At 43.6% G+C, this 27,284-nt stretch overlaps 2 protein-coding genes across 13 annotated transcripts in view; one reads left to right on the forward strand and one right to left on the reverse strand.

The window, feature by feature from the left end:
- Positions 1–27,284, reverse strand: part of MED12L (mediator complex subunit 12L) — a 324,289-nt gene that overhangs the window by 108,013 nt on the left and 188,992 nt on the right. The window lies entirely within an intron of this gene.
- On the forward strand, positions 18,924–24,585 carry GPR87 (G protein-coupled receptor 87). The gene is made up of 2 exons (XM_059064206.2): positions 18,924–18,957; positions 23,543–24,585. Exons 1-2 carry the CDS (start codon positions 18,924–18,926, stop codon positions 24,583–24,585), a joined length of 1,077 nt encoding a protein of 358 aa, XP_058920189.1.

Here is a 27,284-nt window from a genome sequence, read left to right on the forward strand (position 1 = left end):
TCCTTGTGGAAATCTTAATACAAAACCAACACATACAAAGTCAAGGTGTATAACCCTGAATTATCAAAACATTTCCCTTCAAATTCAAAACAGAACAGTATATGAAAAATATTATCAGCAGCGATGTAACAAAGGAAAGGTATTTCCTTTAACATTAAAAAAAAAACAAAACCATATTAAGTTACTTGCCAGTAATCGGATGAAGTCAACCCAGATAACAAATGTATTAAAATTTAAGGTAGGGCTTCCCTGGTGGCGCAGTGGTTGAGAGTCCGCCTGCCGATGCGGGGGACGCGGGTTCGTGCCCCGGTCCGGGAGGATCCCACGTGCCGCGGAGCGGCTGGGCCCGTGAGCCGTGGCCGCTGAGCCTGCGCGTCCGGAGCCTGTGCTCCGCAACGGGAGAGGCCACAGCAGTGAGAGGCCCGCGTACCGCAAAAAAAAAAAAAAAAAAAAAAAAAAAAAAAAAATTTAAGGTAGTTAACAGAACTGCCTTTATTCCCTCAACAGGAGCTTGTGAAAGATTTGTCCACACAAGCTCCTCCACATGAATTCATGCCCACCACTGGAACTGTGGGGTGATAATCCTCAGAACTTGCAGAGAAGGTCTTTGCCCAACATACTTCTAAGGAGGCTAAACGGGATGTGCTCCTTGGAATTGATGCTTTAAAGACCGGCAGTTGGTGATTCTGGCAGTTAGAGTTCCCATTTTGAGCAGTAGTACATCATTTACTGTTTATGGATCATAGTGGCAAATGGCAAGAAGTGCAACCAGCAAAAAGACAAGACTCTGAAACTCAGGCCTGCATGGCATCGCTTCCCCCGCTCAAGATGCAGGGGACTGGCTTTAAATGTTCAAAGAGAAATCCCTGGAGAAGAAGTACCAAATGGCACAAAGCAGAGTCCAACCTAAATGAAGGATGGTTTAGTAAATAGTGCAATTTCTTATACGCCTGAGCCACTATTCAGTTGGCTAATTTTTGTTCAGAGACTTTCCCTAGGGCTAGCGACTCATCCACAACATACTTAATCCACCCTAAATAGAATGGAATGGGAAACCATTAAATATTAGTTGTCTGTTTTTGTTTGTTCAGGAAAAGGCAATAGAAGAAACAAACTTTTGATATTCAACTACTGGTATTTAAATTAAATACATTTGTTTTTCTGTATAAACACAGGAAAAAAACCCAACTAGTACATATACATTATTTCCTTAAGGCATAAGTAAACACTAAGTAATACCTATTATTTATTTAGTAACTTCAAAAAATGTTCCACCTTAATTATTTTCATTTATCCTTCTCTTCATCCATGACAGTAACAAGTTTTGATTTCATTTGGTGACATTTTCTTCATCTCTTTTACTTGTTTGAATGTTGCATTCAAGAAAATCTTGGAGTCCCTGGGAAATTTTTTGGAAGTTCTAAAATTAGTTACAATTAATTACAAATAGGAACAAGTGATTCAGTTATATAAATTTATCATTGTGGGAAGATTTTTTAAAAGAATAAAAGTTGTCTTGTGGAATTCAAGAGATTAGGTAAACTCGCCCCCTAAAGAACTTTATTTAAAATATTTTTGTGTAGGTGAAAGCCAGGTATATGGAATTCAGCAGATTCTTGAATAAGACAACAGGTTTCCCAAGCTATCAATCACCAGTATAAACACATATTAAGTCTTTAATATATAGAATAATACCATGAAAGACCTGTCTTTTATAAAAGATATTCTGGTTCCTTTTAATCCAAAAATTTAATTAGCAGGAAGGTCTGTAAATGCATATTTTCTAATTAGTAATAGGGAGTTCCCCTCCCACCCCCCAAAAAAACCCTCAACACTGGGTCTGATTTAGCAGGGCCCAACGTGAGACTTGATGCCTTCCTCCTCCTTAAAGAGCCCTCTGGCATTGTGGGTTCCAGCCCTCTGTGTTCCCTTCTGGTGAATCACCATCTGATTCCTGCAGGTTCAGGAAATGTTCTTCGCCAGTCTACAAATCTCACCTCCTCTCAGGTGTGAGTCATTTCTATTAGCAAGAGAGCAAGTTGCTCCAGTTGTTCCCGAGTAGGAGAGTTTGAAACGGTGCCCCAAAGGACAATCTCAAGGTGGGAAGGGGATCACCTACCTTCTCTGGCAGGGGGTGGGGAAAAATGCTCCTTTTTTTTACGCTTTAACAAAAAAGCAACTTCCCTGACAACCTTAGTTTCGAGGTTTATTCTTAATTAGAGTTGAGAAGCCTGTTTCGACTTGAAGACACCCGTATCAGGTGAATGGAGAGCCAGCTACCGCAATGAAAGGTAAATGAAGTCGTTTTCTTTTTTAAATTTTTCTTAAAAGCCATGGTTGGTAGGGCGCAGCAGTGATTAAGACTATAATTGTACCTCTGCTTAAATCTGAGGTCTGAAGAAAAAGTGGGGGTTAGAATGCTAAGTGAATGAGATCCACAAGTTCTCTTTGGGAGGAACCACTTTCCGAAAGGAGAGTCATCGTACTTCATGGAACTTCACGGTTTCCAGCTCAGGCAGGCAGGTAATGCAAACCGTGCGCTGTGCCTTCAAACGTGGAAACGATATTTTGGAAATCACTTCTACTAAGTGGATTTTTAAATCACATTTGCTTTATTAGTTGAGTAAAATCCAAAGTCCCTTATAATTGTGTCCCAAGACCCCAAACTGAAATTTGTTTCATAACCTTTCATTCACTTTTCTTTTAAAAAGAGATCAAAAGAAAAAAAGATGATTTTCTCTCCTAACTGCCTCATTTTGATAAAAGAATCTCAATCGTTTCATTGTAACACAAAGAACATGGCAATCGTCTCTCTGATTCCTTAAGAGATCATGTTAAAACATGTCAGGAAAGTCACTGAGAAAACTGCCTAACTAGTGACGAACAGCTTAGGAACAGCTTAGGTCTGGTTCACATTCAAAGTCGTGGGGAAGCTTTTACTTCACTGAGGGAATCGAGAAGCCAGCAAGGAGATCTGAACTCTTCTAAGTTACAATAAGGATTTTGAAAGATAGGTGAGCCTAAGGTAGGGTGACTTTTCGATTTACTAGGGTAAGATTTATCTGCCTACGGAATTTTCTATCGTATTCTCTAAGTAAATCTGCTTTCAAGTTAGGCAGATTACCATGTTTAACAAGGACTTTCTTTCCTAATTCTGATTAGAGGCTCCGATTTACTAGCAAAATGAACAACAAAAACTTTGGTTCCATATTGCGAAACAGAGCCAGACACTTTTTCTTTTATACTGTTATCTTATTTATACTGTATTGTTATTTCTGCCAGTTCAAGGTTAACAGTCTTTTCCTCCTTGAAGCCAGGGATCCAGGGGACGTGTTATCTTAGTCCTTCAGCAAAATCCTATCCTAAGACTCCTGTTTCCAACACCTATTCAAAAAGTGTTCCAGGTATATGTGGGTTAAGAAGAAGGGGCTGGAGGAGAGCAGTTAGACTGCTGAATACCATATTTAAGGAAGTAGCCTAGAAAAGAAAAAGCGATTAGTCAGAAACTCCTGACTATTTCACGAAGAGACCGAGGCAAAAATTTCCTGGCTAGAGACAGGATGTTGAGAGGGCTTATCACACTCGGGGATATGGGTGGGAGATGGAAAACTAAATTAGAATGGATGTTTTTATTTAGGTTAGTGGTATCTGTGGCCCCCTTCAGAGTCTGTCTACTTTCCTTCCTTCCTTGATATCTCAGGGTTTCGCTTCCTTTAAGAACAAGAAACCTTTCACCCTTAGCCCTCTGAAAAAATGCCACCAAAACTTAAGACAGAAGAGACGCGAACGGCCATTTGCTCTCTGCACTCCTATAAGCCGAGGAAAAACTAGAAAAACCCATGAAATGCCCTCAGAGCCCAATTAAAGGAATGGCGGTGAAGGCGGGATAGAAGGGAGGTGAAATTTAGGCGAAATCACCCAGGAGCATCCCACACTCTCCAGGGGGCTGCTGTGTGCACAGGATATGGGACGGGACTGTGGTTTAGAGCAGAAAGGCCAGCCGGGGTTTGGGCGTTGACAGTGTCAAAAGTTGTGTGCGACTTGAGCCTCTTACTTCCTCAGGAGCTCACTGACGCCTCTCGCAGTCAAATGAGGGGATTCGATCGGACGCTTGTTAGAGGCCCCTTGGGTGGCTAGATCCCCACGATCCAGGTGATGTGCTGAAGCACTAGGGTTGCTTTGACGAGAACCCAAGGCTCGAACCAAATGCAGATGCTGGAGGGGACACTGTAGAGTCAGCCACGAGGAGGAAGACTGGCCCTCCCCTTTTCTGTCCCAGCCAGCTACGTGATGCTAATCAAATCTCAACCCCTTTGGGGGCCCCCGATTCTTCCCTCTGCAAGACAGAGATAAAGACAGTCTGCTCCTGCTTCCTCGGGTGGGAAGTTCTGCATTAGTACAAGTGGAAGGGCCAACTGCAGCTCCTACAGCTGCTGACTATCCGAAGCCGACAGGAGACAGCAGAGGCAGCAAAGACCCTGTGGTTTAAAACTCGATGAGATGAACCACGGGGAAAACATCAAGGTGAGCTAGAAACGAGAGGCAGGCCTTCCGCTTCAGGCCACTGATTAAAGCCAAGCCCCTATCCAACCTGGCAACCATTTCCAAACTTTCTAACCCTCCTCATATGTGGGCAGAACAGAACATTTATTCTTCATCTCGTACGTAATGAGCACATCTTAAGTTTCACTGACATTCTTATCATCCAAATGTGAAAAGACTTACACTAAAAATGCATTTGAAGGCGAGCACTGATAAAGTTTCGCTTGGTATAAGCCATCACATTAAGTCATACGTTATCAGTCATTCCATAATTTCTCTTATAAGGCAATTTCTAATCATAATTTCCGACATTTTGGAAGAAGATAACTCCTTAAATGACTTTTTCTAATGTATTAGATGGAACCCGTACGACGCAAACTGTCCTTCTAAACCTTATTATTGAAACCACAATCACTAACATGCCCTGATACCTTAATATATGTCCAAGACTACTTCACATTTTCACATAGATTATTTTTTTTAAGAAAACCTCACACCACCTGAAGACGTAGGCTGCTGTTACCTCCGTGTTACAGCTGAGCCAACTGAGGCTTAAGTGGTATGCAAGTACGCAGCAGAGCTCTGACCTGGAACCATGTCTACCTGCAGTCAACCACGCTCTCAGTCACTACTTTTTAGCCTTCTAAGCAAACTCGGTATTTGCTATTTGGGACCTTTTTTTTTTTTTTTTTTTTGGTCAGTAACTTAACAGGTAAAATTGTACCGATTTGTGATTTACTTACTGTACTACTTGACTGAAGTAGATTAAGTGCCTGTCTTGGGCACATCATGCCCTACAAGCAAGTTGGAGCTACCTGATGACCTAGTCTGCCCAAAGGAGGGACAGCAGATTATAATCAACCCATGAACCTCCCCCAGGTTGCTCAGAAGTAGGAGCAAAAGAGTAGTTAAGAGCCCAGCACTTGGACCGACCTGGGTTCAAATCCAGGTTGTGCCCTCACCAGGTGGGCTGGCCTGGGTGAGCTCCAGCGGCACATGTCTGCTGAAAGAGCCTCTGCAAGCCTCTGTCTCCTCATTTGAAAAATGGGCGTACTATTCTTACTACCACGCAGGAAGCATCTATACAGTGAGTTTTTCCAAGATGCCAAGCTCCAATAAAAGATCTGTTAGGCTTGAATGACATAATACTGTGGGGTAACACCTCATTCAATCCTCAAATCAATCCTATATGAGTGTTTTACAGAAGAGGAAACTGAGGCACAGTGGGGTTAGATGACCTGCCTAAGTAAGTGGCAGATCTGCAATTTGATTCCAACGTCTTTTGGGTCAATTAAAATTTATCTTAATAATTTAGAACAGTCCTAGGCACAAAATAATATTAGCCAGCATTTGCTGAACCCATACTCTTTTTAACTTCGCTGCTGCTGCTGCTGTTGTTGTTGCGACTAGCAAGTCAGAAACACAGACTTTTCAGCTACCGGAGGAGGGTTTGCCTGTAGTCTGGACATGCTCTCAGGTTAGGGATAGTACTGGCTCTCAAACTGTCTTCTGAAACTCCACTTTTCAAGTCCCTGAGTCTAAAGAGAACCCTTAGTTAAAAATATCAAGATTCTGGCTGCTTCCAAAGTGGAAGCCAGTATAATAGGGGGCTGCAGAAACAAAATATTCTAAGGTCCCTGCACTAAAGGAGCTTATGATCTAGTTGAAGAAAGAAAAAAATCATAACAGAAAAACACTTGGGCTGCTAGCACTCAGCTGTGTGGCTCTCGGGCTGAGAGCTGACAGAAGAGACCCAAGAAAGTAATTCATGGATATGAGTTGCCTCGAGATTGCAGGCATTTTAGGGCCTGCCACACTCCTTTTGGGGTGGAAGAGCTGCCTGTCCAAACCTGTTCCTCCTCCTAACTGCCAAACTCAAAGGTTAGACATGAAACGGAAAACAAATCATCAATGAGCTTCTCAAAGCTCATTGCAAATTAGATAAAACTGACTAAAGGACAAGTTGGAACAGCTGCAAAATTAATTGTTTACTGGTTGTATTTATAAAGAGGCCGGTCCTTCATATCGTGACTGGGTACCCTGTGGCTGCTCACGGCGCACAGTAACATGCAGGCCTCGAATAATAACAGCTACGTTATTTTTCTGGTTGTTTCAACCAAGCACATTAAAGTCCTGGAAAATGAAAACTTTTTTAAACAAAGTCTCGCACTGTGTCAAAACTGTCAATGTAGCACCCATATGATACATAGCAGTATGAACAAATAAAAGGACGGTTGATGCCGTCAAAAAGGTAACCACTGTAACAGTGTTATCAGTGATCGATGTAATTATGATCACTGTTCAACAAATATTATGGTTTCACCTCTTCATCATCAATAGTCTCTTTTCCCTTTAGCCCCAAAACATTCTAATTTCCTGTTGCAAAGATGAAACGAAATATCTATGTATATTTTGTGGTATGAAAAAAAAGTATCCACACACTGCCTACAGGCACCAGTACGACAATGGAAAGGGGCGACCGCATGGAGATAGCAGATCAAAGCTCAGTCGAAGCCATCCTACGGAGGCAGGTGGTAGAACATACTTTTACCACATTGCTCTTTCTTCATAATTAATCGAGCAGAATCTCTCTGCCCCCTTCCTTCTCCCCAGCATACCTGATTCCAATTACCAAAATTTCCCAAGTGCTAGACGTATTAAGTTAGACCATATGAAAATGCCATCTATAAAAACATTTCCATTTCAGTTCAACCTAGTGCATCACCACCAAGGAAGAAGAAACCTTAGAGCTTTTGAGAAAGTATGCATCCCAAAGTAAATACAATGCCATTAAGTTCTAAAATCCTATAGTGGACTCTCTTGTCTTACAAGCCCATCAATTTCAGGTGAAAAGGATAATATTAAGTGAGGGGGGAATTACTAAAAATGAGGGGCAGGTTTGGAGCTGGCACTGGGTGACAAGGCTCTAGGTCCCCCGGGGTACTGGTAGAGACCCCACGGAGAGACCTGGGGCAGCCCCACCGTGAAGTTAGATGTCACAAACTGTAACCCACAAAACAAGCTTTATTGGGTCTGTTTTAATAAACTTAAGCCAAAATTTTTTTTTAATTTAAATTTTTAAAATTCATGCAATTTTACATAAAAATCCATTTTTTATAGTCTCATGGCAGGTGACCCACACACTCCCAGAGCCTGGGAGTGGGGCAACACTCCCCAGTTCACCGCAGCCCCGAGCCTTCCTGATCATTTTTCCTGACACTGAAGCTGTTAGCTGTATTTCACGGGCCTGATGGTGCTGCTGATTATTTCTTCTCATACCTGGCTCACTTTCCTCACTGACATTAGATCTGGGGCTCTATGGAATTTGCAATCCGTCGCTTTAGACCCCTCACTTCACAGTGAGCTGTTTAGAAACATCAGAGGACCAGTGTTTGATCAGCTTTTCTCCTGGTCTTTGGCCATGCCTTACAGGAGATCACCTGCCAATTCCTATTCTCTCTGCCCTTCCTGGGTTGTACTGTTTCACTTCGTTCATAAAGAAAAAAAAAAAGATAATTAATGCCAGTGAAGTTGACAGCAGTGAAGTTGACATCTGTGATGCCAGATCCTTTTACTACCTTGGGGTGGGGGTGGGGGTGGGGGGAATTATTTATTTATAAATTGAAGTACTGTTGATTTACAACGTTTCAGGTGTACAGCAAAGTAATTCGGTTATAGACAGACATTTTTTTCAGATTCTTTTCCGTCATAGGCTATTATAAGATACTGAATATAGTTCCCTGCGCTACACAGCAGGTCCTTGTTGTTTATCTATTTTATATATAGCAGTGTGTATCTGTTAATCCCCCAAATTCCTATTTCTTGCTCTTACGAGAGGGAACAGATGAGACGCAGTGAGGGTTTGATGCCGATAAAAACTGTACAGTATCCACTAGCATTCAAGACCTCACAAAAAAATCTTTACCATTGATGGTAGGGGTCGAAACTGAAGGAAGACTTGTCTCTTGGGTACCTGTCTTAATTCATTAATTTAAATAAAAAGCATTCCAGTGTCATTAAACTGTGATGCGAAAAATTAGGGTAGCTAACTTGACGCCCAATTCTATTGAGAGTGGCCTTGAGGACACCCACCCACTCATCCACACCCAGATAACCATAGTGATGACCTTAGCAGAATGGTGACCATGACAACCACCATCATCACCGTGAAGAATAATTAGGACCCTTAAGTATAAGGCTTAAGCCATATGGAATGACCCTTCGAAAACAGGGAACAACATCTCCATAAGCCTGTGAAAAGTACTCTCCTTGCTTAATAGGTTGGTAAATGGTAATCAAACAACCAAAGACTTTACCTGGGGTCTTAGATTCCGAGAATTTTTTTTAAGGGACCAGAAGTCACTTGAAATTCCTTTGGGTTAGAACGTATTCATTCAAAACCACTGCTCTGGCTATTGGGACTATAGCCTGTAACCTCTCTGACCAGCTAACTCTGTATTAATAGTCCAGAATTTCACTGTGTATACATTAGACTCTCCCTAAACAGAACATAAAAATATACATTTCAATTAAGGAAACGATAAAATTTGACTATATGAGTAATAAGATTTTTATTGTTAAGTAGAAAAGATTTGCCATAAATTTATATTGCTGTAGCACTTACAATATAAAATGGACTTGCACATATTATCTCTCCAGATTCTCACAGTGCCTTTGGGAGCCAGGCCAGGTATTTATTATTTTCCTCATTTCACAGATAGGCAAGCTCAAGCTCCGAGAGCTAAAATGCTTTGCCCAGGGTCAGAGTCAAAGACTCAGTCAAAAACGTAACACCTGCCAATTGCACTGAGGTCCAGGACTCCATCCAGGCTACTTCTGAGGTGCCAACTGATCAAGCCAAGTAGCACAGCAGAGAGGCAGCCTGTTCCGGGCCCACAAAAGCTGGAGCTCATCTCCCGGCTTTGCTTCTCACTGTCCGTGTGACGTCGGGCAAGTTGCTGAAGCTCGCCGAGGCTCCTCGCCTGCACAATGACCAGGTCTGGGGTGTGGTTATAAGGAAGCATTAGACACAAGCCTTGCCTTCAAGGGGTTTACGACCCAGTTCACACCACCCTCCCACCCTCCCTCCCTCCCTCCCGACATCAGTGAGTGAGTGAGTGAGTGAGTAAGTAATCAGAGGTCACCCGGAAAAAAAATGTTAAATCCAAATGTGAATCAAAATATGCTTAGTTGTAAGCTACAGATGTCAAGCATAACTTTGCAAAGAGAACTTCAGGGCAGCACCTGAAAAACCAGAATGAAGGCTGTGTGCTTGGCATTCCAACACCTCTGGGTCAGTGACTCCAAGCCTGCATTAATGAAGCGCCTTATGGATACAGTGAGCTGATTCTATCAGAGAAAGAAGCCAGTTACACCCAGCGAGGTAACTCGTTTCTTTCCCAAGGCTTTCAGCAGAGCTGTATCTTAGCAGCATTGGAAGACACACGCACACACACACACACACACACACACATGCACACACATACACACACGCGCGCGCGCGCACACACACACACACACTCCTCTCTCTCTCTCTCTCTCTCTCTCTCTCTCTCTCTCTCTCTCTCTCTCACTCTCACTCTCTCTCTCTCTCTCAGGCTTAAATTGGGGAAGATTCTTACATTACAGGTGATTCCAAAATGCAAGAAAGGCTGCACCTTTCACCAGAAGCTCTGCATTAGGTGGTTCTTGTGAACATTACATCTCTCCACTGAACTTTAGGGACTACAGCAGTCTTCCCATACGCCCTACTGGCTTAGTATAGCTTTTCTACAAGAAAGTGACCCCTCGCCACCCTCCCGCCAAAAAAAGACACCCCTCGGATCTGCAATTCTTGCAGTTCCAGATGTGAGCTTCTTAGGAACACGTTGAAAAGTGGAGGACAAATGAGAGAGATAATTATACTACAACTCTGTCATTGGAGAACCACCGTCAGTCACCAAGTAATCAGTCCCGAGAACCATGAGCAGCAAGCTCTACGGAGCAAGCATTTAACTGGCGTTTATCCTTCAAATCTTGACCAGAAAGGCTATATAATGAGGCCCTGGGAAGCCGGGGAGAATGAAGGATCGCTTGGCCCGCTGCGCCCACCTTCCGGCTCTGCCCGCTGAGGAGGGGGTTCCCCGGCCCGGCGCAGCAGCTGCCCGCCCGTGTGGAGCCCTGGCCCGGGAACGGTGACAACCAAGCTGTGTGCCCGCCTCAGCAGGTCCGGAGCCCCGGAGCGGACGCTCCCCCGGCCTTCCCCCCGCCCTTCCAGGGTACAGCGGAGGTTTGTGCATCCGGCGCGCCTGGGTTCAGTCAAGCCTCTGCTCCACCGTTAATAGACCTTTCCTTCCTTCCTTGAGACACAGAATCTCCATTTCTTCCAACCGTAAAAGCAGTTTAACGATACGAGCCGTTAGGGTTTTCACCTAAAGGCCGCAGCAGAGGGCTGGGCACAGAGAAAAGTTCAACTGTGACAATTAATTAATTCTCGGATGTGCACTAAACAACAAGATCTCCCGCCACTTATTCTTTCTGGGTTGCTAAGAGGTCCCAGGAAAGTCATTTTTTTTAAGAATGCTAAGTGTTGGTCACTGAAGCAAGAAAAATCAGGAGTTGGTGGAGAGGGAGGAAGAAAGGCATGTTTACAGTCAACGTAGAACATTTGATGATCCGTATAGGTAAAATGTCGTCACAGAAGATTAAACGATAAACGCACTAAGAGTTGCAAAATCGAGCGTCTACGGGATCTGGTGAGCGAAGCTCCCGCGTGAGGAGGCCCAGGGACGTCAGCAGAGGATGCCGTGAGCTGGTGACCCAGACAGCATATTCTCCAAAGGGAAGAGGCCGCTAGCACTGCTGGACTGGTCATGCTCACTGTGGGCAGACCTTCTCTTTCGAGATAGCATCCAAATCTGCATTCTTAAGTGAAAGTTCCCGCTGTTTTCCACATGGTTCAGGCCAAGCCGAACTACATCTCCAGTTTAGAAGACCAGCAGTTCCCTCACGAGCTTGACAGGGAAAACATCCCACCGCTGCCCTATCCTCGCCCTCCCGTTTCCGGCCCTCCAATCAGCCCCAGAACTGCTCTGCGTGTGGACTCCAGGGCAGGATAATGGGAAAAACTGCAGACACGGTTTCGGTCAGATCTGATGGGAATCCTGATCCTACCCATTCCTGGCTGTGTGAGTCAGGGCAAGTTAATTAACATGTCTAAACCTCAGATCTTCCCAGCTGGGGAAGAAAGTGGGAATAAAACACACCGAGGGCACGCGCTGCTGTGAGGGTTGCAGGAGAAATCAAGCACCAAGTTCAAGGCCTACGATAAAAGAGACACTGAGGACATGTTCATCCTTTTCTACCACTTCATTTCACTCATTTAAAAAGCCAGCTGACGGGCTTCCCTGGTGGCGCAGTGGTCGAGAGTCCGCCTGCCGACGCAGGGGACGCGGGTTCGAGCCCCGGTCCGGGAGGATCCCACGTGCCGCGGAGCAACTGGGCCCGTGAGCCACAACTACTGAGCCTGCGCGTCTGGAGCTCGTGCTCCGCAACAAGAGAGGCCGCGATAGTGAGAGGCCCGCGCACCGCGATGAAGAGTGGCCCCCGCTCGCTGCAACTAGAGAAAAGCCCTCGCGCAGAAATGAAGACCCAATACAGCCAATCAATCAATCAATCAATCAATCAATCAATAAAAAGGTCCCCTCTCCCACCCCACACCCAAGGCCTGCAACACCTGCTGTCCACCCTGCAGCCCCCACTCTCCAGGGACTCTGAGGCCCCAAGGGGCTGTGGGTGATGTAAAAAAAAAAAAAAAGGCAGCTGACAACTAACAACATCGCAACACAGCTAATAGTCAAAGGATCATGTCAGTGGTTGGCTGGAAAAAACCTAGAAGGTCTCCTCTTAAGCATCAGTGCTATCTAACCTCAGGAATGGCTGTGAAACCCAGGACTGCCACAGACATCACTCTCGAGAGGTTTCGTCAGCTCTCAGCTAGGGGAGCAGGAGGTGGCAGGACAGGGCTCCCGCCCATCCGTGAGGTCCTGGGCCCAAGCCCATGACTACGGGGGAAGCAATGCTCGTTCCAACACCCTGCAGGCGCAGGGACGCGCAGAGTAAGCACAGCGGCTCTGCTGCAAACTGCACGGGGGGCCCGGGGGCTTCGGTGCTGCTGCTGGAGAAAGAGCAGCCAGATGAGGCTCCGAGGCAACTGGAGCGAAGCTCTCGGAGCAAAAAGATCAAATGGCTCCTCACGGCGCGTCTGAAACCACCAACCACGCGACAGTTCTCAGCTGGTGAGAAATGGGTTTCACCCTGTGTCCAACCCATCAGTCGCTAAATGCATTCTACTGTGTACCTACAACACGCCACAGGGGCTTGTAAGACTCAGCCCATGCCCTGTGCAGCTGTGCCAGACGCTTCATAAACATTCTCACTTCAGCCTCCCCCCCTCCCCCATAATGGATATATCGTCACACGCGCTGTACACGCGAGGAGACGGAGGCTCAGGAAGCTGAAAGGCGACAGATCTGGGGTCGGCACCACACCGCCACCATATCGGCTGGCGGCAGGAGCAAGGCTTTTTTTGCTCGTTTGTTTCGTTTTTTTAAGCCAGTATATTAAAATGTAAGACATGAAATGAGAAGCGTAGCAGAATCTTCCAGCAGTACTATATCTACCTCTATCCCCCACCCTCTCTCTCTTTTTCCCATGGTAAGCATAGTGTTTTGTTCTTGTTTTTTTTTTTTTTTGAAAGAGTTGTCTGAAATCATTCCCTTACTTCCTCTCACCTCACAAGCATTACCCAACCCTCTGTCATCAGTGCTCTGCTCCGCCCCTACTTTCCCCCCCCTCCCCAGCCCCTGCACGCGGGGCAGCGCGACACATGCAGCCCCTGCAAAGACCAACAATGACCTTCTCCGTTACTAAATCCCATCCAGTGGCGCTTCGCTGTCCTAGGTCCCTTGACTTCCCTGCAGGATAAAACTAGTTACAACTTCTCATTTCGCAAACTCCCATCTTGGTTCGCGGGACATCAATCTGTTCCGATACTCCTGCCAATTCTCTGAGCGCTGCTTCAGGCACTTCACTTTCCCGAGAACTGCTCCTGGAACACTAGGAGGTCAGCCTTCTCCTGTTCTCACGCTGCTGGGCGGGTTCATCCTGGGCAACCTCAGCCACTCCCACCGCTTTTTCTATCACAGATCTTAAATGTACCTCACCAGCCAGGAGCACCTCCCCAGGCTCCAGACCTCGATCTCCAACCCCTCAGTAGACATCTCCACACGGATGCTACAAGGGCATCCTGAAATCAACAAATCTAAACCTGAACTCCACCCATCCTTTCATGCGGGGCCCTAACATCAGTGAAAGAGACCGACACCCACTGCCAAACACTGGGAGGACACAACACTCCTCTTCCCTTTGCACCAGCATCAGTCAGCCGCTCTCGGCTCAATATGCCTCAAATCGGTCACATCTCTCCACCACTCAGGGCCATCGTCATCTCCCCAGCAGACTCCTGCATGTCGCCTTGGGCCATGCTCAGCATTTCCACGCGCTCCTTTCCCATCGGACCTTCAGCAAACCTGCCACAACCCAGGCATCGGAGCCGCCGTGGAACCTCCCTGGTCCCTGCTTCCCCTCCTCAGGGGACACCTCTACCTCTGGATTTCTATAGCATCCCAACCTCTCACTCTGTATTTTGTGGTCTGTTTACGTCTGGATCCTCAAGTAGATTCTAAATTCCTTGAGGGCAGCAACTTACGCTCCCCTTTACCCTCTTTATAATCCCGGAGCGTGGCACATGAGTAGACTTTGAGAAAATGACCTCACAGCAAAGGTCAGGTTCTGGTTGACACTGAAGCGGAGGTAGAGATTCCCAAGGGAAGGGAAAGAGGGGGAGAAAGGAGGTCATTCAGGAGCAGGAATGGGTACGGAGAAAAATCAGGGGCTCAACACCAGGCATGCCCCTGACAGGCAACAGTTAGGTTAACGGAGAGAATTCCTGATCAGATGAAAATGATCTTGAATTTCATGTAGGCAAGGATTAGTGGAAATAACACAAGCAAACACCTACGTTCACAAAGCACATAATTCATAAACCTATATTCTAATTTAACCTCATAATGATTCTATAGAGTATTATTGTCATCTGATTCAGAGGATTTATTATGGGACAAGAAGATTTCTCCCAAAGTTGAGTGCCAACTTTTAATTAGCAGAACTCAGCATCTTTTGGTTTCTACACTCCATGATCTCCAACAGTAAAAAAAAAAAAAAAAAACCAAAAAACTCCTTATATTTCATTAGTAACTGTAATTCAAGAAGTTCCCTGCCTTATCGTACTCAGGGTTAGAGAACATGGGTAATTCAAAAAGAAGAATCTAGCGACGAGAAGCAGGACAGCTTCAAGAGGAGAGAAGCAAGAGGCAGGAAGACCAGAGAGGAGGTCAGTACAGGGCCACACATGATACTAGGAGGGCCTGGATCTGGAAGATGACTGGGAGTAGCGAGGCGAGGACAGAAACAAAGGAATGATATTGTAACAGAAGAAGTAGGAGACTAGATAAGTGACTGACTAGATGGGGGCAAGGAAGAGAGAAAGATCCAATCCAGTACTGAGGTCTTAAACTCTCTCGACTAAGAGATGAACCAAGTGTTCATAAACAGGGATGAAAGGAAAATGATTTGGGCCAAAGAAAGGAAAGACAGTTAAAGTTTAGGAATGCTGAGTTTGAAGAACACAGACAGACGACGACACAGTCCAATGTACACCGTGGACTGAAGTCTGGGGAAGGGAATATTGTAGAAGAGACGTGATGGCCGACCGTCCAAGGAGACATGAACACTCGTGAGAAAAAGAAAATGCAAAAATGAGGAGCCGTGGCCTAAATTAGAGGAAGCATTTCATCTAGAGAAGGTAGTGTAAGAGACGAAGGAGGCAAGAGGATACTCTCATAAGCCAGTTGAGGAGAATAAAACATCTCATTTCCCAAACCTGGAAAACAAATTTGACTCCAGAAAAATCCAAATATCATGTCTGAACTAATTAAAACCCAACTCTCTCATATAGTTTCAATAGGAATTAAGAAAATGGCAGTATGGACGCCCCCCAAAGTACAAATAATCACCCATAGCCAGGGTCTCTGGATTTTGAACCAAATTCCAAAAGAAGAAACTCATAAATGAATCATCCAGATCACTGAGCAGTGCCCCTCACCTACTTAAAGGGGTGGAAACTCTTGCTACACGTATTTTGCATTTCACTATCTTCTTCAAGAGGTCATAGGGAATGTGCTTATTAGGTACTTTTCCCTGGCCTTGAAAACTCACCCATTATTGCACAGTGAGTTGCCAGCTTGTATCTATTCCTTTCCTTTTCTGTATACTATCTGTTCCTTTTTAACTTCATTCAAATATAATTTACATACCATAATTTTCATCCATTTTAAATGTACAATTCAATGATTTTTAATTAATTTATAGAGCTGTACAACCATCATCATAATCCAGTTTTTATCACCCTAATAAAGCCCCTCATACCCTTACAGTTAGTCTCCACTTCCACGCCTAGCCCTAATCTACTTTCCACCACTATAGATTTGCCTCTTCTAGACATTTCATCTCAATGGTATTTTGTATCTGGCTTCTTTCCTTAGCAAAACGTTTTTGAATTCATCCATATTATAGGTGTATTTCACTCCTTTTTATTGGTGGGTAGTATTCCATTATGTGACTTTACTACCTCTGGTTTATCCATTCATCAGTTGACATTTGGGTTGATTCAACTCTTAGCTATTATGAATAATGCTACTAAAAACTTATAAGCTACTTGCATATAAGTCTTTGCATAGGTCTATGTTTCCATTTCTCTTGAGTAGATACCTATGAGTGGAATCGTTGGGTCATAAGATAAATTTAGGTTAAACTTTTTAAGAAACTACCAAACTGTTTTCAAAGTGGCCATATGATTTTAAATTCCCACCAGCGGTGTACAAGGGTTCCTATCTCTCCATATCCTCGGTGACATTTCTAATTGTCTTTTTTATTTAGAGCCATTCTGGTTGATGTGAAATAGTATCTCACTGTTTTTTTATTTGAATTCCCCTAATGACTAATGATACTGAGCATTTTTTCATGTGTTTCTGGTAAAACGTCTATACAAATCTTTAGACCACTTTTTAGTTGGGCTGTTTTCTTCATATTAGGAAGTTGTAAACGTTCTCTGTATGTTCTGAATTTAATCCTTCATCAGAAACATGACATGCAAATATTTTCTCACAGACTCTTTTCCGTGTCCTCCTTAATGGCTGTCTGCTATCTCTTACTGCTGCTGTGGGTCACCCACTTCTAGACACTGCTTTTTTCCTCCAGTGTGGACAAGCCATACTGGATTTCCTGTTGTCAAGTAAGGCGTAAGTGAAGCCAAAAAGATGGACAACCACATAACTTGCCCACAGAGGAACAGAAAACTAGAGATGTCTTTCATGTAGACTCCTTGAAATGTTTCCATGAGAAGTTGGATTCAAGAAAATAAGGTTTGCTGAAATCCAAGGGTCATTATTACGAAGTTTAGAAAACTGCCTCAATCCCAGTCAACTTTAATAAGTGGGAAAAAAAAAAAAAGTAGGGTTTTACCTCCTTGCCTTGCTTTGAAAACACTGCAACACTGACACTCAAAAAGGCGGGAGTCTAAGAGCCCTACTCGTTGCCTGTGATCCATTAACCAATGGATACCTTTTGACCACCCACTATATACCAGCTACCGTAGCGATTCAAGGCGAGAGGCATGGGCAGGGCTTCTAAACTCCCAAAAGAGATGACTGGTGGAGGGGAGGAAATCACTGAACCTTCGGACACCACTTTTTCCATCTACTACCAAGTCCGGCACCCGAACTTCACGTGTCACTGGGGAGCAGAAGAGAAGGACAAGGTAACAGTGAGAGGAACAAGTGTCTCTCCACCTGCGGCCCAATCTCCCTGCTGACCCAGCAGGTGCAAGTGCTCGTGCGCCCAGAAGACGGCCTCGTACTTGGAGGGGACGGGCTTACTTGGGGGCTCTCTGCAGCTGCGTGGTACAGAGGCAGTATCAGTGAGGGGACACGAAGGCCTCACGTGGTTTCATTTCACGAGAAACAGTGCGACTTCCCTACAGTGAACCGTTCCTGAAACACGTCTGACCTCAGCAGCACACTTATGGAAACAGTTCCCAGGATTTCTTCTCTCTTTGATCAACGGCTGAGGGAAGTCAGAAAACGGGGACTAGACACAGAGAAGGGCGCTCAAGGAGAACTGGGGGGAACCGTCCCGTAGCATTCAAAGCAACGCCACGTGCACCTACGGTCTCAGGTAATCCCGATAAAAAGGTTGTGAGGAATCTGAAGCCCACAAACCTTAGGGTACTTAGCCAAAATCTCACACCAGGCACTCAGAGCTAATTTAATTATTCACTCCTGGCCAAACTCTGAGGTTGGATGGAATACAGTTATCACAGAGAAATACAGGAACTTACAAGACAAACGTTCAGATGATAATAGAGTCTTCATGGGAACCTATGTTGGAGGAAAACAAAGAAGCCCGCATAAATCTGAGTCCTGAAAGGGATTTTTTTTTTTAGGGCCTTCAGTCCGAAATTCCAAAAAGGTCAGGTGCCAAAACTAGAACCCTAGAGATTCCAGGAATGATTGGATGCTGAATGTATTTGAGCTTATAAAACACTCTTTACATATATCAGTGCTAGATCTCTTAATTTATATACAATTGGAGATTGTTAAAACGTCTCCTCAGACACGTATGTAAGTACATGTGCTGAGGTTAGGGGCTGGGGCGTGCACCTTGCAGGATGGCAAGGTATAGGCTGATACGTCCTGAGAGCAGTCTTGGACCTAGGTTCTGACAGGCGCCTTACGGACTATGTCACCTAATCCTTATCACAATCCTACTGTATGATTGCTATTATTCTCACTTCAGAGATGAGGGCACTGAGTGAGTCGCAGAGATGTTAAGTAACTTCCCCAGGGCCACGCGGTGGCATTCAGATGGAGAGAGCATACACAGAAATGGTCCACGCTTCCGGGCACACTGAAAGCTGAAAGAGCACAGAAAAACAGACAATTCTTATGTGGCACAGTTGTTCCTATCCAAAGAATAAGCCTTTTCTATCCAAAGAATAAGCCTTTTCTGAATCGTGGGGATATCTTTTTTTTTTTTTTTTTTTCCTTTTTTAAAAGTTCAGATCGAAATACTGTGTGTTCAAATTCCTGCCTAACTGTTTCTCTCCCCCCCAACCCCGGTCCCCAGAAATCAAACCAGGAATAACCTATGCTGAGCCCTTGCCTCAATCGTCCACGAGTGTTTCCTGACACGTATTTTTGCTTGCAGTCCCTCAGAACTAAAGAATGGGGCTCAACTTGACACTTGCAAAATTACCAGGTAAGCTGTAGGGAAAAATGCAAAGAAAATCTTACTTGATCAATAACTGTTATTTACACTATGTGGCCACTTAGGGATTTTCGCGGTCACCAACCACCTAACAAAATAAACCAGCATTTATCTTTGCCTTTCATTAAATGTAAGACAGCAAACACGCAGGGTGGCACCACCGAGAGACATTTAACTTGCCATCACTTTGTTTGTAAGCTTTGTTTCATCTAGAGACCATCTCTAAAAGAACAAGAAAGATTAAACTAATAACTGGGGAAGTTTTTCGTACCCAAACTCAAGTACATATTACTTTTCAGATGTAAACAGTCTAGATCAAGGTTCACTGAGATTCCCCAAGAGGTCAAGACAACATCTACCTACACTCCTGGGTAGCTAGAAAATGATCACGCAAGGGCGGCTGTGCCAGGGGAGTGACACCCTGCAATTGGCGTGACTTTGGTGTTTCATTCCCACCCGGCAGGCAGAGCAGTGATATACCGTTGATACTTTCACACTTTGTGCCAAAGTGTGACATGCCCCAGCGAGCAGCGATGCAGCTTCACCCAAAGCAAAAGGACCAAGGTTCTTCACCACATATCGTTCACAATGTGACTGCTATTAATGACCCAAAAGTCAGAGAGGGAACATCTACTGAGTACCAGACACTGTGCTTGAAACGTACGCAGAGCATTTAACTCTCCGAAGATCCGGCAAAATGGCCGCTACTTATTCCATCTTAAGACAAAGTCATGAAGCGACTGAACCAGCACTGTTAAAGAGGGGACTGTCTGCAAGGCCCTCTTTCTGCCGTGTCCAATACAGGAGGCACACGTGGCTGGTGCGGTACCTGGCTACAAAGGCCACGCGTCTCTCCAGCACGTACAGGCGTACACACAATCCCCCTTACACGCAAACCCAGGCAGCCACAGCCGCAACACACAGACCGCAAAACCACTCCCACAAACCCACTGGCAACAAAACGATGATTTACTGTGGAACCAGCGATCTTATGTCATTGCCTCCGCTAATTTAATTTAAGAGGAGTTGCAGGAAGGGGAGCGGAGCGGAGAACAAGAAAGGGATTTTTACCCTCAATTATCACTCTGTGATCAAGCTCTGCGCTACACAAACTGGGAATAACATCCTGGGAGACAAGGAGGGTGTGGGCTGTGAGAAAACAGCCTTTACACTGTAGAAACAGCTCCCAGTTTTGCTTAATTGAATCACCAAACCACTTGTCATTAAAAATGTTCCCTAACCTGGCCAAGCTCTTTACTGACAGCAAAGAACGACACGATAAAACCTCCCGGGGAAAGAAAGCCACTCACTTTTAACGGTCTTTGTTCCTGAGTGGGAACATTGCAGAGAAACGCTTCTGGGCATAGCCACAGGCTTTGGAAAAATTGGGGCAATGACACAGAAGAGAAGAAAGGCTGGCAGGAAAGAATATACCACAGACTTAATTCTAAAAAAAAAAAAAAAAAAAAAAAAAATCTATGTCACACAGAACTCTCTATATTAAGTTCTGAACCTTCCAGAGCAACACCCACAGATGGTTATTCCTGCTTCTCAGGAACCGTTTTTCTCTCTACGACCACATTATTGCAGAGGATAACCCATAACAGGCTTTAACCACTAATTTGTTTAAGCTGCCTCATAAATGTAGAATCTGTAAATGAAGGAATAAACAAGCCCAAGCCTATTCCATTGAATTAAGAAGTCCTATATTCTAAAACGTTAATCCCATACATAAACTAAAGAAGTAGAACTGTGAGGTGACATGATCAGCGGACTGTCTCAGAGCCATGAAATGGTTCAATAATCACTGTGGAACAAGGTTACTCGTACCTGATATTATTTATGACTCAGAGTATCTTTAAGGACTCTTTCTGACATGCTGATTTAAGACTGTGTTTGATAATCAACATAACTGAGCAGTAAATCGTCATTTAGTAAGAGCGCTTGTTCATACAATTAACACTTTAAAGTATATAATAAACAGACACAAAATCCCTACCCATCCCTGGGAAGTATGGGTCCTTCCGTTCCCCCATGGATAAGCACAGCACATCCAGGGAGCCAACAGTAAGGGTGGAAATAACTCCATGCCTATTGTGCTGTGGTTCGTGAACCATTCTACTTGCATTTACAATGGTTTTGAAAATCATTCGTTAGTCACTGTTACAAGGTATAACCCGTGTTTCAGCAGATGATGTCGCTGCCCCTTTTCAGGCTGGGTCCCTCCACTAGACCACTTATCCTGATCAAAAGTTGCTTGTCCTCTCTCTACTTCCCCTAGGGCTCTATTCTGGGTTAGACGAAGGTAACTGCTAATAGTTTAATTGGCGAAATTAAGTCAAGCAGATATCTTAACCCAGGTAAAGCTGCACATCTTAAGAAGCTTCTAAGGGCATGGATGCTACTGTAGATCTGGTGGAAAAGCAGCAGCCAAGACTGAGACATTTCATTACGTCAAAAATAGGCTTGAACCATACTGTTCCAAGACAATATTTGAAACTGGCAACAGTAGTACAGACGCCAGCTGAATCGGGCATTTTAAACGTGTAAAGCTTAATAATACTGTGGGTCTCATCGTAACAGGCTGGTCCAGGTATAAATTACCAGCCTGTGTAAGGACGTTTAAGCCAGGAAAACCAGTTTTTAAAAACACTTGTAGCAGAGAATAAAAGGGAAAGAATCGGAAAGAGGACAAGGTTACTCGGGAAGAGCCTACACTTAAATTTCAGGCAGCAATTTAAGAACCTGGTTTTGGATTATAATCATCAAAACTATCTTCCTTGGTTCACTTCTTCAAAGAAAGGAAACAAAATATATACTTTGCTGCCCGTCATGTAGGGAAATGAGGGCTAAATTCATGCTGTTAGCTCTAAAACAAAGTCATTCCAAAACTTAATTGTAATTATAGTAAACATTATTAGTGAGACGTGAAAATTCAGAAAGGACCTTCCTTGTAAACTTATCTCCAAACAGTTCATTTGTAAATTGTTAGTTCCAGCTTAAAAAAAAAAAAAAAAAAAAAAAAAGACAAAATGTAACTGGATGGCCAAGAGATTTATGGGGGGGGGATGCCGAGGGACTGCTGACAGCTGTGCAGGTCTGACCTCTGTGGAGGACAGAGGGAAGCAAAGAGGCGGAGCAGGAAGATTCAGACTTCAGTGTAGTTTGAAGAAAGTTTGGACCAGACCGATGAAAAGTCCTCCAGCCAAAGTCACTCGTCAGAGAAACCCCTACTGTTCCAGGAACAGGCCTGTCTTAGTATCATGTGCTCAGTTAATGGCTGGGAGCCATCCATGGGAAGCGCAAATCCAATGTTCATAAACCATCTCGTTGATTGTACGAGAGAGCGGTATGGTACAGGTCTTTAACAACATGAACTCAAAGTTCCAAAATAGCAAAAGGTTTACAATTTTCATATTCTCAGCACAATAGGTGTAATCTAGGCTCGTAAATTAAAATAGGTACCAGACTGCAATTATTTTTAATAACTGTCCTCCTTGATAATGAACCTAAATATTAACGACAATTGTTCCTTTTCATTTCTCTTCCTAACGATGGTCCCTAAAGTTTCTGAAGTATTATTTTTAAAAAGTCACAGGCAAAAAAATTCAAAATGACCTGCTAGTTTTACTCTTTCCCAATTCTTGATGATTAAATAGCTTAAAACTAAGAGAGAGAAAAAGATATTTCAAAGACCCTGCCAAAAACTGCACTAAAAGAATAACCACATGCTACCATTCTGTTATGTAAAATTCTAATTTTCTGCTCCCAAATTTTGTTGATTCTATTTGTAAGGATATCAAACACTGAATTAAAAATCTAATCAAGATAATTTTCACTAGTATATTTATTTTCATTTTCAAACAGCTAGCATAGAGAACCAGAAATTCACATTTTACTCAAGGGACTTGGGGGTTGGGGGATTTAGGGGTGAGGTCACCAGTTCTTTTTATGTTTTAAAAATTTAATTTTTTTTTTTTTTTTTTTGCGGTGCGCGGGCCTCTCACCGTTGTGGCCTCTCCCGTTGCGGAGCACAGGCTCCGGACGCGCAGGCGCAGCGGCCACGGCTCACGGGCCCAGCCGCTCCGCGGCACGTGGGATCCTCCCGGACCGGGGCGCGAACCCGCGTCCCCTGCATCGGCAGGCGGACTCTCAACCGCTGCGCCGCCAGGGAAGCCCTTTAATGTTTTTTTGTCTGTTTATTAAAGTATAGTTGATTTACAATGTTGTGTTAGTTTCGGGTGTACAGCAAAGTCATTCAGTTTTATATATATATATATATACACACACACACACACACACACACATATATTCTTTTTCATATTCTTTTCCATTATGGTTTATTACAGGAAATTAAGCATAGTTCCCTGTACCACACAGTAGGACCTCGTTGTGTGAGGCCACCGATTCTTTAGGCGCTCAAAATATTCACAGTGCAATAAACTGGGTCTCTAAAGTACTAAAGACATCTTTAAACTAGCCCGAAACGGCAAGAGCTCAGCCTGTGGGGAAGCCCAGCTGTCTGCAGGGCACGCATGCAAAGCACTGAAGTGATGTCTCCCCGCTTCTCCTACAGATAACGAGCTGCACGGCCCCGGGAATCACACCCCAAGTAACACAAGCGATGGGCCCGGAAAGAACACCACCACTAACAACGAATTTGACGCTGTCGTCCTGCCTGGGCTTTACCTCGTGATATTTGTGGCGAGCATCTTGCTGAACGGTCTAGCGGTGTGGATCTTCTTCCACATCAGGAATAAAACCAGCTTCATATTTTATCTCAAGAACATAGTGGTCGCCGACCTCATCATGACGCTGACGTTTCCATTTCGAATAGTCCACGACGCAGGGTTCGGACCCTGGTACTTCAAGTTTATCCTCTGCAGATACACGTCGGTCTTATTCTATGCCAACATGTATGCTTCCATCGTGTTTCTCGGGCTCATCAGCATCGATCGCTACCTGAAGGTGGTAAAGCCGTTTGGCGACTCCCGCATGTACAGCGTAACCTTTACAAAGATTTTATCTACTGGCGTCTGGGTGCTCATGGCTATTCTGTCCCTGCCAAACGTCATCCTAACAAATGGTCAGCCAACTAGGGAAAACGTCCATGAGTGCGTGAAGCTTAAGAGTCCTCTGGGAGTGAGATGGCATAAGGCCGTCGTCTACGTCAACAGCTGCTTGTTTGTGGTTGTGCTAGTGATGCTGATAGGGTGTTACATAGCCATATCCAGGTACATCCACAGATCCAGCAGGCAATTCATAAGCCAGTCAAGCCGAAAGCGAAAACACAACCAGAGCATTCGGGTGGTTGTGGCTGTGTTTTTCACCTGTTTTCTACCCTATCACTTGTGCAGGATTCCTTTTACTTTCAGTCACTTGGACAGACTCTTAGATGAATCGGCACACAAAATCCTGTATTACTGCAAAGAAATGACACTTTTCTTGTCTGCCTGCAACGTGTGCCTGGATCCGATAATTTACTTTTTTATGTGCCGCTCATTTTCAAGAAGGCTGTTCAGGAAGTCAAATATCAGAACAAGGAGTGAAAGCATCCGATCACTGCAAAGTGTCAGAAGATCAGAGGTCCGCATATACTATGATTATACTGATGTGTAGGAGTTAAAGGCCACCAGGCCTTCTCTTGTTTGTCAAAGTCAATATGTACGAAGTGTAAATAAATTTGTCTTTTGATTACCCTCGCCTGAGCCCACAGAAATATGGATGAAAAGAGAACTGAAATGATACGAAATTGGGGTATAATTCGGAACTGAGAAAAACATTAAGGCATAGCAAAACGTGAAATTAGCAAGAGATGGTGTGTCGCTCAGTGGCAGCGATCACGGCTGGAGGTTGAAGAGCACATTACAGGTGCAGAAAAGGCCACAGCAGTGCCAGCGCACTGCAGGAAATGCTTCCAGGAAATGCTGGTGGCTCTGAAGCCACTTCTGAGAGAAGAGGAAGTAGCGAGAACTCTATCTAACCTTGATCCCTAAGATTTGGGAAAGAAAATGCTGTTTTCAACACAGCTCATTCACTGCAGATGTAACTGAGTAAATATGGATTGCTAGGTCTTTCTGTCATTGTATCTATGGCCCATACACAACCTTTAGCCATTATCCCCTGTCTGTGTTTATTTATGTCTTATGCACATGAGAAAAACTTGCACAGTGTAGGGGGTAGGCAAGAAAGTTCAACTGTGGTTTTTTTTTTAAGCAATGCATTTGAAAGACTTAAGTCAATTAACTGATTTTAAACTTAGGTTATTTCAGAGAAAAAAAAAAAGTGTGATGACCAAAAAAAAAAAAAAAAAAAAAAAAAAGTATTAAGACAAGTAGATTTTGGATAAAACACTCTGAACTTACGTCTGCCATTATTATACCCTATGGCGCATTTGAATCCTCACGTACTAAGGGTAGGGAAGAGAATGTGAAGGCCTGGTTAATAATCAAGTATATACAGTTTATTCAAAAGCCACTTAACAGTCCTTACTTTAGAAAAACTAGAGTTTTAAAATAGTCTTCCTTTTGAGCTATATCCCATCATTAATAGGGATATCATTCGTTTAAAAGTAACACCTTCAGTTGAAGAACAGAGCTCAATAAATCAAGTCAAAAAAGATTGAGTCGCTTTTAAAATCTTAGAATAGTTTCTCCTTCGATATAAACCTTTGAGCCTTCATTCTTTTTCAAAGCGTTCAGCTGCTTGACCACTGACTAGATGCCCGATTTGTTCCTAACACTCAACAAGGAACCAGGGGAGCATTAAAAGAACAGGAGTGAAGGCATGTTTGCTGAAGAAAAGGGAACATTACCGGTTAACGGAGACAACGCAGACATACACATGCAAAACAGTACGATATTTTATTTAGACTCTTGTAAACGATCTGCGAAATTCTAAAAAGCTAAAGTGAGCAAAAAAGAAATATCCCACTCAAAAGTGATACTACCCACTTCCCTGTGTGTGTGTGTGTGTATTCTGTTAAAGGCATGTTCACCTTAGAACCTAAAAACTAAGAACCTACCATTTTAATAGCATCAAATGGCTCCATTTGGTGCTCTGAAATTTATGAAACCCCAGACATCATTTAATCCTCTAAAATTCAGGCCTCAGTCTAAGAGGTCCTTAAACTATTTCAATCCCGGCCTTCCCTGGTGGCGCAGCGGTTGAGAGTCCGCCTGCCGATGCAGGGGACACGGGTTCGTGCCCCGGTCCGGGAGGATCCCACGTGCCGCGGAGCGGCTGGGCCCGTGAGCCGTGGCTGCTGAGCCTGAGCTCCGCAACGGGAGAGGCCACATCAGTGAGAGGCCCGCGTACCGCAAAAAAAAAAAAAAAAAAAAATTCAATCCCACTTTCATGTTCCTAAAATTGGATTGCTGTAGAGTTAGTGGGTACATTTTATGTAAGGGTGGCTTTATTCTCTGAAATTACATGATTAAATCAATGGGACATCTTAAAACAATGACTTAGGAAAAAAATAGAAAGGATTATCCCTATTTTTTTAAAGCCATATTACAAAAACATCAGAATCATACTGCTTGTTTTTCACACCAATGCTCACATTGTGGTCACAAAAACTACTTATCCAGGCCAACCAAGAATGAATCATTTATATGACTAACATAATATCAACAGGAATAGCATAAAATATTGTGCTGGTGTCATAAGTTAATACAGAATGCTGCATTAATATTGAAGAAAACAAGAATTCTATTTGACTGGTTTTCAATTAATTGATAATTTGGAAACAATCTTAAACTTGAAATCTAAAATTTCTTACATGGAGCCTTTGGATTATATTCAATATTTCAGGACCCTCTTAAGGCAGCAATAAATAACAAAGTTATTCTTTATTTTATGCAAATGAGAAACATATTGAGATACTTTCAAAAAGAAATTTTTCTATTCCTCATCAAACTTACATGCAGAGAAACTGACCTAATACAAAATCTTCAGTGGATTACTAACTCTGTTATATTCATTATACCATTCATACCATTTTATTCTCATTTCCAAACAGTATACCAGAATTTTGTTTCTCAACTAAAGCTTCAAGGGAATGGAAACAAGGAAAATCCATAAATTTAGGTAAAAATAGCTAAGCCAAAATTGTCCATAGAGACAGTACAACCTAAAACACAAATTTTACAATCACTTTGGAGAAATGTGATATACAAGAAAAAAATAAACAAAAAAAAAACAAGGGCAAAATAAAGTTTGGGGGTCACTTAAATCTCATAAATAAGAGATTTTACTCCCAGACAGAACACGGCAAGAAGACAGCTATCAAATCAATAAATACTTACTAGGCACATACC

The sequence above is a fragment of the Kogia breviceps genome, chromosome 5 (genome assembly GCF_026419965.1).
Source record: "Kogia breviceps isolate mKogBre1 chromosome 5, mKogBre1 haplotype 1, whole genome shotgun sequence".
NCBI classification, from domain to species: Eukaryota; Metazoa; Chordata; class Mammalia; order Artiodactyla; family Physeteridae; genus Kogia; species Kogia breviceps.

Coding starts and splice junctions, on each gene's coding strand:
- GPR87 (XM_059064206.2), top strand. CDS start 18,924: ATGGGGCTCAACTTGACACTTGCAAAATTACCAG. Junction 18,958..23,542: donor GACACTTGCAAAATTACCAG/GTAAGCTGTAGG, acceptor CTTCTCCTACAG/ATAACGAGCTGCACGGCCCC.